Genomic DNA, 13,398 nt, shown 5'->3' on the forward strand with positions numbered 1-13,398 from the left:
CACCTGAAAACATCCAATTTATAAACTACCACTCATTGTACCTCTGGACTGGACCTGGCATTTTGGCCTCTCTGTCTTGCTGTAGTCATATTTGTGCACATGCATCATGTAAAACAATTTTTATGGTGGAACAGTGTCCACTAGTTAAAATCTAATGTAGCTCATGTTCAAGGTTCGAGTTTCAGATAACCACATGATCCATGAGACCTGCAGAAACTGGTGAAAATGGAAGCTGTTTAATTTATCAGAGGAACAGCTTTTTGCTTTTTTCCAAGCAGGAGATATTGTTCTCATGCTCGTAACGTCTGTTGCTGCTTCACAGATGTCGCTTCCTGTTTGTTGGAGTTACATAAACATGTTTTTCAGGGGAAAAACTGTCTGACGAGGGTCTGTTTGGACAGAAAACCTAGGTATATGGCTGAATTAGGTCTTTTATGTCCTCACATGAAATAATTTAACTCTCTAACAGACTGGTTTTAGATGAAGCGTTTTAGTTTGCTGCAAAATTCCAATTCACCTGCACATTTCTGCACCATATCGCACTAAACAGCTGCTGTGCGCCAAATTGCACACTAGTGTTCATCGTGCAGCTTCCGTTGACACAGAAACCCGCCAGCTGTTTGCTCAGAGTCGGTGCAGAGCCGTGCAGGTGCACTCTGTGAGCCGGAGGTTGCGGTGAAAGTGGAAGGTTTCACCTCGGTCGTTTTTCTCTGCACAGAGAGCGAGCTGCAGGCTGCTCTGTGACCACATCCTCTGCCTCCAAGCTGCCTTGTCTTCCTCGCCAACGACTGCTTTGACCTTCTTCTGTGCACGGATGACAACGCTCGCTTCCTGTTATTACTGTGGTAGATTCAGACTCTGACATTTCTGCCAACAGTGTTTTAACTAAAGGAAAAGATTGGAGAGCTGTTGTAATATTCTCCCCGTGCTTGTGAAAAATATGCAAACAGGAAAAAACACATGTGACTGAAAGAGGCCCGCTTGAACAAGTTTAAATGATTTATTTAAAGAGCATTTTCTGATGCAAAACAGTTAAGAGACAAAGACTCACACATTTCACTGTAAATAGTTTTATACTTTCCAAATTTATCATGCAAGATGTCTTGTTTTTCTCTCATATCATGCAGTAAATTGTAAATACCTGCCAGATATTTAAAGTTACAAGGCAAAATAGGCAAAGGCACTTACTCATGGGACATTTTCTATCATTTTTATAGTCAAAATAAGCAAAATAAATGCCCAAGTAGACATTATGAGGCTTAGGTGTTAAAGGGTTAATCAGCAGAAAATCTTTAGTCACCAGTTTTACTACCGGAAAATCTTATGAGCCAAATTTACTGGCCTCTGAGATGTTTCAAAGATTATGTGGGAGGAAAAAAAAATAAATAACCGACTTCTCAGAAAACGAGCCGACAGACGAGAGGCTAAAAATACCTCTGGAAAAAGTGACGTTCAGCGTGGGATGAAATGCTTATCCTCATCTAATGTGAAGACCGATCCTCGAGTCATCTTTAGAACAAACTAGCTTAAAAAAAACAATACCCCCGTGATTGTCATTATCATCTAACCCACGTTTATTGAGTAGAAAACGAAGCAAACAAGCTTTTTAAAAAAATTATAGAATGACAGCAAAGCTTTAAAACCCTGCAGTCAAGACATTTGCATGTCCTCCACAGATACTGTAATGAGCACAGAAATATGTCCCGTGTGCAAATAAACTAAAAGATGCAGATTCATAGAAGTATTTTTTCAAAATGTTATTTACAGAAAGCTCAGTAACTCATCTCCTGTGAGGTTTGGCGTGTCTCGGCTCTCAGCGGCTCTGCTTCCCACTCTGCAACAGACAGAAATATCATGAGCTCTCTTGTTTTACACTTTCACACGCTAATATATATTTAAATATACATCTATGTCGAGGATCAGGGGAGTTTCCCACAAACCTGGAGCTTCCACACGAAAAACGTGACAAAGGCTCCGTAGATGCAGCTCTTGGCGATGAAGACCGCGTAGCAGAGTTTGCCGTTCTGAGAGGCCTTCATAAACTTTTCTGCAGACAGAGCACATATTCAATGTGATTTGTGGAGGTGGATTGTTGCTGAAGTTAAGGCTTGAATAGTGTAAATTGTGTATTTACCTCTTGTTAGGCGTGTTGGTTCAACTGATAGGAGAAAAAAACAGATTAGATGAAGATTTTTTTTTTAAGACCTAAAGATTCACTCAATGTTTCAAAACAACCCACCTTTATCACCAGTAACTGTTTTATTATGAGTGATGGTTGTTGTTTCATTGACGTAGAAGCTGACAATGCACGTGAACTTATTGTCAGGTTTTTCCCAATCTTTGGCCCAGACCCTCAGCCTGCTGGTGATTCTGTAGTTGTCTCCGTCCCTCTTAGCGTAGTTGTCTGTCGCCACACCGTTGTTGGTGGTCTCCCCATTGATCTTCCAGGACACGCTGACATGGTCTGGGTAGAAATCTGAGGCCACACAAACGAGGGTCTTCTTCCGTATCTTATCCTTATGGTTTCTGCACTCCTTTGGTGACGGCTGGAGTATTTTGACTTCTGGTGGCTTGGATGTACGGTCTTTTTCTGCAAGGACAAAAGACACAAGACTCCCTGTCACTATGATACAACCAGATAATGCACATCTCAGTATGAGGATTAAGACACAACATGACCATTACAGACTACACCACTCATATCCATCTTTTTCTATGAGGCTGTTGCAGCGATCTTACCAAGAACCGTTAGTCTGGTTCCCTTTCCAAAATAAGCAGGCCAGAGCACACTGTCAACTCACAAGCACAAAAACTGACAAAAGACTTTCCAGTCCTCGTCTGTGACTCTAAACTCTCAACGATCTCTATTCCACGTGTGAACAGACATATTTTCTTCACTTTTTGATGCAAAGAAAGATCAGTTTACCATCTGCTTGGCAATCATCACGTATCTTCCGAGATAAATCACCTTTTTTTCCCACCACTTTAAAACAATAATGCATGAGCTTGAAACAGACTCTTTGCAAATGCACTATTAGTGAGTCTTAAACTTTACATTTGTTTTTGCAGTTTTGAGTCACTAAACTAACCTTTACAAAAGCATTTTTCTTTTTTTTCAAAATGATTTTTAGAAAAGAGGAAAAGGAGAATGAGCGTATTTCATTTCTTCTACAGTAATTTGTATAATTTTTCTTACCTACAACCGTCAGTTTGGTGCCACTGCCAAAGTAAGCAGGGTCGTAGTTGTTCACACTGATACACGGCTGCAGAAAAATCTGCTCAAGTTTTAAGCCCTGACTGCTGCATGCCGTCTCTGTGCTCTTTTTCAGTTAAGCTAAAGGTCTTTTTGCATACAAACATATAAATATATGCACGATAAAGCAGTTTCATAATGAATTAAAACATGTGACAGCATTAAAAGTCTGATTTAAGGCCATTTAAGAAGATGAGAATAAAAAAAATATAAAGCAGCTTCACACAGGTGCATATAAAATCCACTTGTTTGCAGATATCTGACGTGGAATATTAGACTAGTTTTGATAATTTCTTCTTACCTAAAATGGTGAGTTTAGTCCCAGCTCCAAAGCGTGCCTCTGACTGATAATGCACAGCATTTCACAGAGCTGATAAGGACTAACTGAGCGTTATAATCTGGGCGTTAAGCCAAACGTTAAATGGCTTTTTCAGGAGAACATAGTCAGCAACTGATTTTTACTGGAACAAACTATTAACTAAAGCTTCTTTTGCACCTTTTAAAATCAGAATACTTGGTTTACTTGCGTCGCATAAAAGCAAATAGTTATCACTTTGCAATTTTTCTTGATCACATATGACAAACGAGCTGTGGATCGTCATCTGTGAGGTTGTTTTTGCAGGTTTTCTTACCTAAAACAGTGAGTTTAGTTCCTGCTCCAAAGTAAGCCTCATTGTACGAGCACAGAGACTTTCAGCTGTGACAAAACCCCTTCCTTCAGCCTCTGTTTCTGTCCCACTTGGAGATTATTTATCACATGACATGCAACGGCTAAAACCTCAACTTTACAAAATTCTCCTAGACCTTTTTTCCCCCACAATTCTCAAAGCATCTGTTTATGCAGCCAGAAAGATTTTATGATTATAAAGTAACTGTTGTAAAGACTCGGCTGGGTTTTGGTTCTCACATTTGTATCTTTACGTTATTAAAAAACCTCTTTACAAAATCACCCCAGAGCCGTATTTAAAGAGCTTTAAAACGTTTTCTTACCTAGAACGGTTAATTTTGTTCCTCCACCAAAGTAAGCCTCTGAGTTTCCATAGGCACAGTGAACAGATCAGTGCTCAAAACGGGCCAAGAAAGCTGCTTTAGGTTTGTGACAGACCTTTCTTTTACACCACAACATCACTGTTTTTATGAAGCGTATTCACACCCAAATTTCTAAAAACATCAGCCTGTCAGTCTCTACTTTAACTTTCCAAGAACAGTTTGGTTCCCAAAGATTAATTCTGGCAAGAAGTTGAATTCATATGAGATTTAAGGCTGTAGAAAAACATTCAGTTTTTCTGTTTCTTACCTAAAACTGTTAATTTTGTTCCTCCACCGAAGTAAGCTTCACCAGCACCACCAGAGTCACAGTGAACTCGGCCAATGCTCAAAACTGCTCAAGATGCTGCTTTTATTTGCTCTTCTACTTTTGGCATCTTTAAAGTTCAGCTTCTCATATAAAATTTTGCTTTTCTTTAGCCCCTAAACCAACATGTGCTGCAACATGAAGTTTAATTGAACAAAAAAAAACAACATACCTACTCAGACTAGTTTAACATATCACAGGTGAAGAGATCTGGAGGTCTTTATTATTTTTACTTACTGTTTCTTACCTAAAACCGTTAATTTTGTTCCTCCACCGAAGTGAGCTTCGGTAGCACCACCACCAGAGTCACAGTGAACTCCATCAACGCTCAAAACTGATCAAGAAGCTGCTTTTATTTGCTCGTATCAAATGTCGCTATTCCTTAACTCCTAAACCAACGCTTGATGCAGTATTGTCTGATTTTTAAAAGCTTACTCAGACAAAAAATAAACAACATTTTTCCCAGACAACATAGCTGCTCAGACTAATTTTACATATGACAGGTGAAGAGGTCTGGAGGTCTTACTCACCAAGAACAGTCAGTTTAGTTCCCTGGCCGAAATAAGCTTCGTTCTGTGCACAGTGTCTGAGCTTCACAACAAAAAGCCCTGAGCTGAAACTATGAAGAGCCTCAGTATAGTCAGTTTATGATGTTTCTTACCTAGAACAGTTAGTTTTGTTCCTGCACCGAAGTAAGCCTCTGCAGCACCAGAGTCACAGTGAACTCAGTCAATGCTCAAAACAGCCTGAGATGCTCTTTTTACTTGACTTTACTTTAGATTGACCTGCTCTCAAACCCAAACCAACAATTGCTGTAGCATGAATTTTAAACAACAAAACACAAAAACCTTCCTGGATTTCCTTTAACTTATTATTTTAGGTTTGATTTCATGGAGAAGAAAGTTTTACTCACCAAGAACAGTCAGTTTAGTTCCCTGGCCGAAATAAGCTTCGTTCTGTGCACAGTGTCTGAGCTTCACAACAAAAAGCCCTGAGCTGAAACTATGAAGAGCCTCAGTATAGTCAGTTTATGATGTTTCTTACCTAGAACAGTTAGTTTTGTTCCTGCACCGAAGTAAGCCTCTGCAGCATCAGAGTCACAGTGAACTTGATCAATGCTCAAAACAGCCTGAGATGCTATTTTTACTTTACTTCATTAGATTGACCTGCTCTCAAACCAAAACCAACAATTGCTGCAGCCTGAATTTTAAACAGCGAAACACAAAACTTTCCCCAAACAACCAGATTTCCTTTAACTTATTATTTTACTCACCAAGAACAGTCAGTTTAGTTACCTGGCCGAAATAAGTGTCCGAGCTTCACAACAAAAAGCCCTGAGCTGAAACTACATTAAGTTTATTAAAGAATGACTCCAGATAGATATTCTTATTCACTGTTTCTTACCTAAAACCGTTAATTTTGTTCCTCCACCGAAGTAAGCTTCACCACCACCAGAGTCACAGTGAACTCGATCAGTGCTCAAAACAACTCAAGATGCTGCTTGTACTTTACTTCTCTACATTTATAGTTACAGTTTTTTCCTGCAGCTGCTGTCTGAATTTCACACATCAAAACTCTTTTCCCTAAACAGCAGATTTCTCATTATTTTAGAGTTCATTTTTAATCAGAATAAAGTGTTACTCACCAAGAACAGTCAGTTTAGTTCCCTGGCCGAAATAAGCTTCATTCTGACACAGTGTCTGAGCTTCACAACAAAAAGCCCTGAGCTGAAACTATGATATGTTTACCTTTTTATTTATTCTTGTTTCTTTTCTCAGACATTTTTTATTTTTACCAGTTGGTTTCTTACCTAAAACCGTTAGTTTTGTTCCTCCACCAAAGTAAGCTTCAGTACCACCAGTACCAGAGTCACAGTGAACTCCATCAATGCTGAAAACAGCCTGAGATGCTATTTTTACTTTATTACTTTAGACTGACCTGCTCTCAAACCAAAACCAACAGTTGCTGGAGTCTGAATTTTAAACAACAAAGCACAAAACTTTTCCCCAAACAAGCAGATTTACTTAAACTTATTATTTTAGGTTTTACTCACCAAGAACAGTCAGTTTAGTTCCCTGGCCGAAATAAGCTTCGAACTGACACGGTGTCTGAGCTTCACAACAAAAAGCCCTGAGCTGAAACTATGATAAGTTTATTAAAGAATGACTCCAGATAGATGCATTTTTTTTGGTTTCTCCATAATTATTAATAATTGTTTCTTACCTAGAACTGTTAATTTTGTTCCTCCACCGAAGTGAGCCTCTGCACCAGTACCAGAGTCACAGTGAACTCAATCAATGCTCAAAACAGCCTGAGAGGCGTCTTCTTTAGATTTACTAGCTTTTAAACCCAAACCAACACTCGCTGCAGTCTGAATTCAAACATCAAAACACAAACTCTTTTCCCTAAACAACAGATTTCTCATTATTTTAGGGTTCATTTTTAATCAGAATAAAGTTTTACTCACCAAGAACAGTCAGTTTAGTTCCCTGGCCGAAATAAGCTTCGTACTGTGCACAGTGTCTGAGCTTCACAACAAAAAGCCCTGAGCTGAAACTACAAAGAGCCTGACTATGACAAGTTTATTAAAGAATGACCCCAGTTAGATGCATTGTTTTGGTTTTGTTCTGCTTTCTTTCCCCATAAAATCTTCCATAATTAATGTTTCTTACCTAGAACAGTTAGTTTGGTTCCAGCACCGAAGTGAGCCTCTGCACCACTACCAGTGTCACAGTGAACTCAATCAATGCTCAAAACGGCCTGAGAGGCGTCTTTTTTAGATTTACTAGCTTTAGGTTTACTAGCTCTGAATTTCAAACATCAAAACACAAACTCTTTTCCCTAAACAACAGATTTCTTATTATTTTAGGGTTCATTTTTAATCAGAATAAAGTTTTACTCACCAAGAACAGTCAGTTTAGTTCCCTGGCCGAAATAAGCTTCTCTATCGTCACAGCGTTTCAGCTTCATGTCAAAAACACTGAGCTGAACTCAAACTACACTTAAAGGCTAGACATTTGATAAATGAACACTCCAGTTTTTACAATGCAGTTTTTCATTAGTGTTATTTTCTTACCTAAAACAGTTAGTTTTGTTCCTCCACCAAAGTAAGCTTCATTTGCACCAGTGTCACACTGAACTTAGTCAACCAACATTTGCTGCATGACAATCTGGATTTTAACAGAACAGTAGATTTGTTTTACTTCTTTTAGACTTCAGTTCTTTAAGTTTTACTCACCAAGAACAGTCAGTTTTGTTCCCTGCCCGAAATAAACTTCTCTATCATCACAGCTTAATTTTGAACTACATTTAAAGGCTGCATGTTTCTTAAAGAACGCTCTGGTTTAAGTGTAGCTTTAATTTCTTTTTTGGTTTCTTACCTAAAACCGTTAACTTTGTCCCTCCACCGAAGTAGGCTTCATATCCACCAGTGTCACAGTGAATTTAATCAGCGCTCAAAACGACTCAAGGAGCCGCTTTTACTTCACTACTACTACTTCTACCCAAACCAACATTTGCTGCACTACAATCTAGATTTCATACACAAAAAAAAAACACTAAACTTTTAAACAAACGGCAGATCTCCTTTAACATCTTTAAGAAAGATTTCTTTAAGTTTTACTCACCAAGAACAGTCAGTTTTGTTCCCTGCCCGAAATAAGCTTCTGCGTTGTTGACACAGCGTTTCAGCTTCATGTCAAAAAGCACTGAGCTGAACTCAAACTAGACGTGAAGGCTGCTTTCTACACAGAACACACTTCTATTAGTTTTAGTTTCTTACCTAGAACAGTTAATTTAGTTCCTCCACCGAAGTAAGCTTCATTTCCAGAGTCACAGTGAATTTACTCAGTGCTCAAAACACACCAAGATGCTGCTTCTAACCGTTCCCTGTATTAATTATCACATTTCATTTTAAATCTGAAAACATTTGTTGAATTTTTTGTGACCTTTTTCTTCCTTTAACTACCTACTTTAACGACTATACTTATTTTTTTTTACACATGAATTAAAGAAATATACATTTTGAGCTCATACTCACCAAGAACAGTCAGTTTTGTCCCCTGCCCGAAATAAGCTTCATAATTGGCACAGCGCTTCAGCTTCATATCAAAAAGTCCTGAGCTGAACTTAAACTATGAAAACCCAAAATGTGTTCTGATACTTTAAGCATCGCTCCAGTTACAAATCCTGTTCTACTTTTTAGGCTTGAATAAATCTTAACTTACCCAAAACCGTCAGTTTGGTTCCTTTTCCAAAGTAAGCTTCGTTTGCATTGTCACAGTGGAAACATGCCGAGCATTAAACTATTTCTCTACCAGAATTATCTTTTGGAGAGTTTTTGCTGATACTTCTGTGAACACCACGACCCTAACCATATCGACATCCATCAAAACACAGTAATTATACGATATATTTACCTAAAACTGTCAGTTTGGTTCCTTGCCCGAAGTAAGCAGGCTCAGTGTTGGTCACAGTGGAAACATACTGATCATGAAACCTTTTTCTCCACCAGAATTACTTTTGGAAAGGTTTTCGCTGCTACTTCTGTTAATGCTGAGGTTTTAACGAATGCAGTATTAATCAAAAAGCATTATTAAAGTGACATATTTACCTAAAACTGTCAGTTTAGTTCCTTGACCGAAGTAAGCAGGATCAACGTTGTTCACAGTGAAAACATACTGATCATGAAACATTTTCTCCACCAGAACTATCTCCAGAAACTCTATACTGACACTTCAATCGATACAGACACTTAAACCAAAGCGATATTAATGAAAACACATTATTAAAGTCACATATTTACCTAAAACTGTCAGTTTGGTGCCTTGTCCAAAGTAAGCAGGATCAGTTTGGCTCACAGTGCTTTCAGTTCGGCGCAATATTTCAGCTAATTGGGATTTGAAGGTTTGACCTTCACTTTCACAACAACATCTCGATGTTTTAAGGTTTAATGCAGTGAACTGAATTATGAGCTTTTAACCAAAGTACCTTTATCAAAATATAGTAATTAAAATGAAATATTTACCTAAAACTGTCAATTTGGTTCCTTGGCCGAAGTAAGCAGGATTAGTGTTGGTCACAGTGAAAACATACTGATCATGAAACCCTTTTCTCCACCAGAATTACTTTTGGAAAGGTTTTCGCTGCTACTTCTGTTAATGCTGAGGTTTTAACAAGTGCAATATTAATCAAAACACATTATTAAAGTGACATATTTACCTAAAACTGTCAGTTTGGTGCCTTGCCCGAAGTAAGCAGGATCAGCTTGGTTCACAGTGAAAACATACTGATCATGAAACCCTTTTCTCCACCAGAATTACTTTTGGAAATTGTTTTACTGGCACTTCTGTCTTTACCGAGGCTTTAAGTAAAGTGACATTTATCGAAACACAGTACTGAAGTGACATATTTACCTAAAACCGTCAGTTTTGTTCCTTGGCCGAAGTAAGCAGGATTGGTATAGGTCACAGTGGAAACATACTGATCATGAAACCTTTTCTCCACCAGAACTATCTCTAGAAATTCTTTACTGACACTTATATCGATACTGAGACTTAAACCAAAGTGATATTAATCAGAACACATTATTAAAGTGATGTATTTACCTAAAACGGTCAGTTTGGTTCCTTGCCCGAAGTAAGCAGGCTGATTGCTGGTCACAGTGGAAACATACTGATCATGAAACCCTTTTCTCCACCAGAACTACTTTTGGAAAGGTTTTCGCTGCTACTTCTGTTAATGCTGAGGTTTTAACGAACGCAGTATTAATCAAAAAGCATTATTAAAGTGACATATTTACCTAAAACTGTTAGTTTAGTTCCTCGGCCGAAGTAAGCAGGCCCGCCTTGGTTCACAGTGAAAACATACTGATCATGAAACCCTTTTCTCCACCAGAATTACTTTTGGAAATTCTTTTACTGACACTCTTGTCTTTACCGAGGCTTTAAATAAAGTGACATTTATCAAAACACACTTAAGTGACATATTTACCTAAAACCGTCAGTTTGGTTCCTTGGCCGAAGTAAGCAGGATAATTGTTGGTCACAGTGGAAACATACTGATCATGAAACCCTTTTCTCCACCAGAACTACATTTGGAAAGGTTTTTGCTGCTACTTCTGTTAATGCTGAGGTTTTAACGAGTGCAATATTAATCAAAACACATTATTAAAGTGACATATTTACCTAAAACTGTCAGTTTGGTTCCTTGGCCGAAGTAAGCAGGATCATTGTAGGTCACAGTGCTCTGACTTCAGCTCAATACTTATATTTTTACATCACTATAGATCTTTCCTTCACTTTTCTACCAACATTTCCATCATTTCAAGTCCAATGCAGTGAAGTGAAGTTGTTAGAGCTCCTACTTACCCAAAACAGTGAGTTTTGTTCCTTTTCCAAAGTAAGCTTCAGATCCAGTGTCACACTGAAAGCCTCCTCTACCAAAAAGCCCCAAAACTCTCCATAATCCTTCTTTTCAGATGAAGTAAATGAATCCAGAGAATAAAGACGGTTTAGACACACAGGGTGAACTTTATCACGTCCCAGTTAGTTTTGTTTGTGTCAATGTGACTTCAAGAAGAATCCAAACGCTCCTGTGTCAATTGGAAGTTTTTTAAAAACTTTTTTCCAGATAGAAATCTTTGTCTAAATCTACTTTTCTCTGTCAAAGTGTCCCACCGTCCTGCACACCTTCAGATTATTCATTTTCTGCTCTAAAAAGCGTCCCAAGCCGCATGCAGCCCTCTACACAATGGAAGTTAATGGGAGGAGGTTTTTGTACGGCGGCTCTATTGGATTGTATCACCGTGGCCCCCTGTCCCCACGGTGAAAAAGCATCACACAAAAACCTCGTGCCTGTTTCTCTCTGCGCTCCCTCCCTCCCCCACCCGGCTCCCCCGTATCTCGGCCTCCATCTCTGTCTGCCTGTCTGCGGGAGCAGCTGCTCAGGTCGGGCTGGCTGACGGAGGAACGGGCTCCAACCCAACTGCTGCTATTTCTGGGACAGCTAAGAAAAGAAGAAGAGACAACAGAGAGGGGGGGAGAGGAAGATGGGTTTTTGTTTTGTGTTTGGCTGGAGAGGCTCAGAGGATGTGACACCTCTGCTGGTCACACACCTCTTCATCCAATCAGATGTCAGTGAATAACATCCAATGACAGATGTGATTGACTCTTCTCTTTAAATTTACAGCGACAAGTGTCTTGACAAAGGGAAAAGAAATGAGGTAGTTCATCAGAAACCATTGTTTTTATTATAAGGTGATGAAATCCACTGCAACAATCTAGTTTACAGTTCAATACTCATCACTTTAACAGCTTGTAATACACTTTAAATCATGTAAAAGAAGGTTTTACTACATTTTGACAAGTTAAAGCATCACATTTGATTGTAAGAAGATAAAAACAGTAGGGGAAAAACATAAAACAAATATCAGATTTTTATCTTTATTCTGAGCCCTGCCCAGGCCGTTGCTTTTGGAAGCATGCAAGACAAGAAAAATCCATCTGAGGACAAGTTTAGCTTTTTAAAAAATGCAATAAAACAGGTAAAGTAAGTGTTTCTGCATTAAACTTTTTACTTTAAATTAACTGAAAGCCCCCAATTGTTGTGTCTGTGCAGGACGATCCATTGCACAATGGCCTTCAACACACCATTTATTAGCTTTTGCATCAAAATGATACATTCAACCACTCAGAGTTTACACACAGTCAACACTTTAAGTATAAGGAACACTCACTTGCCAGTTCATTAGGTACACGAGAGAAAATGTATGCATTCTTTAAGAGTCCTGCACAGATTCGCACGACACTACAAACCACATCCTCTAAAAATGAAAAAAACAGTTGAATCAACGGCTCTCTCACCTACTGAACACCATGACCTTCCTGAAGAGAAGATTTACTGCAGGACTGTTATTTTAGGATGCATTCATTTTTTTGTGTGTGTTTTTGCTGTTGTGGCTGTACATTTTGCAGCTGGCATAAGAACAAATGATAAAAAAAAGTGGAAATACAAAAAGGAAAACACACAATTTAATTACAAGTACCTCAAAACTATACTTAAGTGTGCAGATAAATGTAAACCCTGGTAATAAAAATATAAATAAAATAAAAAGCACAAACGTGTTTCTTTTTAAAATTTTTAATAATGAATTCTACTTTATTATTCTGACCATTAAAGTGTTAAAGTTTTTATTTTAATTATTATTTTACCCAGTGCACATTAAAACCAGCCTGCACATTAAAAATAAGCCTTTTATGTCACTTTTTATCTATTTAATTATGACAAACTATTGAAACTAACAAGATGTCATGTTAATTTATTTTGTGAGAAAAATAATTATTTGATATAAATGTGACTATTGTGTTTTTTAAGTGTTTTTTATTTTTTTTTTATTTTATTGTAATCCCACAGGAACCCAGTAGAGGCCAGTGTGTGACAACTTCCTGAATTTAAGCCTCACTTTATCAAGCTGAACACAGAATTATAGTGAAATAATAAAATGCAGAGATTAAACAGCTCAGAGACGAGAAGCAGTTCAGGAAAACAAAAGTGAAAAACACAAATAATCTTTACTGCTCCGCAACACCTGCTGCTTGATTATCTGTCCATATCAGCTCTGTGGTGCTGCAGAACCATCAGTGAAGTGAGGAGAGGCACTTCTTCTAGCTTTGATGGATTTATAAATGTTTATTTTTAACAAGGTTTCTTTTCTATTTTCATGTCAGACTGGTGTTAGTCTGAAAATAATTCACAGTTCCTCTCAGAGTTCAACTCATCGACCTTCCTCGTT

General features: G+C 38.2%; 1 protein-coding gene across 2 annotated transcripts; it reads right to left on the reverse strand.

Annotated features, from left to right (window-relative positions):
• Positions 1–981: 981 nt before the first annotated feature.
• On the reverse strand, positions 982–9,401 carry LOC311505622 (T cell receptor beta chain MC.7.G5-like). Of its 2 annotated transcripts, none has more exons than XM_084569278.1 (5): positions 9,220–9,401; positions 2,240–2,590; positions 2,135–2,158; positions 1,941–2,047; positions 982–1,834 (listed from the first exon to the last, which is right to left on the reverse strand). In XM_084569278.1, exons 1-5 carry the CDS (start codon positions 9,299–9,301, stop codon positions 1,814–1,816), a joined length of 585 nt encoding a protein of 194 aa, XP_084425404.1. In that variant the 5' UTR covers positions 9,302–9,401; the 3' UTR covers positions 982–1,813. The 2 variants fall into 2 exon arrangements, with proteins under 2 accessions (XP_084425404.1, XP_084425405.1); XM_084569279.1 differs by lacking the exon at positions 9,220–9,401 and adding an exon at positions 8,234–8,578.
• Positions 9,402–13,398: the final 3,997 nt, after the last annotated feature.

This window comes from Chelon labrosus (genome assembly GCF_963514085.1).
Source record: "Chelon labrosus genome assembly, chromosome: 20".
Taxonomy (NCBI): domain Eukaryota; kingdom Metazoa; phylum Chordata; class Actinopteri; order Mugiliformes; family Mugilidae; genus Chelon; species Chelon labrosus.

What these genes read in the sequence shown, in the direction of transcription:
- LOC311505622 (XM_084569278.1), bottom strand. Translation starts at nt 9,301, where the DNA reads ATGTTTCATGATCAGTATGTTTTCACTGTGAACAACGTTGATCCTGCT. An exon ending in AACTAAACTGACAGTTTTAG is followed by an intron (nt 2,591 to 9,219) that starts GTAAATATGTCA and finishes TTGTCCTTGCAG; the next exon opens with AAAAAGACCGTACATCCAAG. An exon ending in TTTTCGTGTGGAAGCTCCAG is followed by an intron (nt 1,835 to 1,940) that starts GTTTGTGGGAAA and finishes TGTCTGTTGCAG; the next exon opens with AGTGGGAAGCAGAGCCGCTG.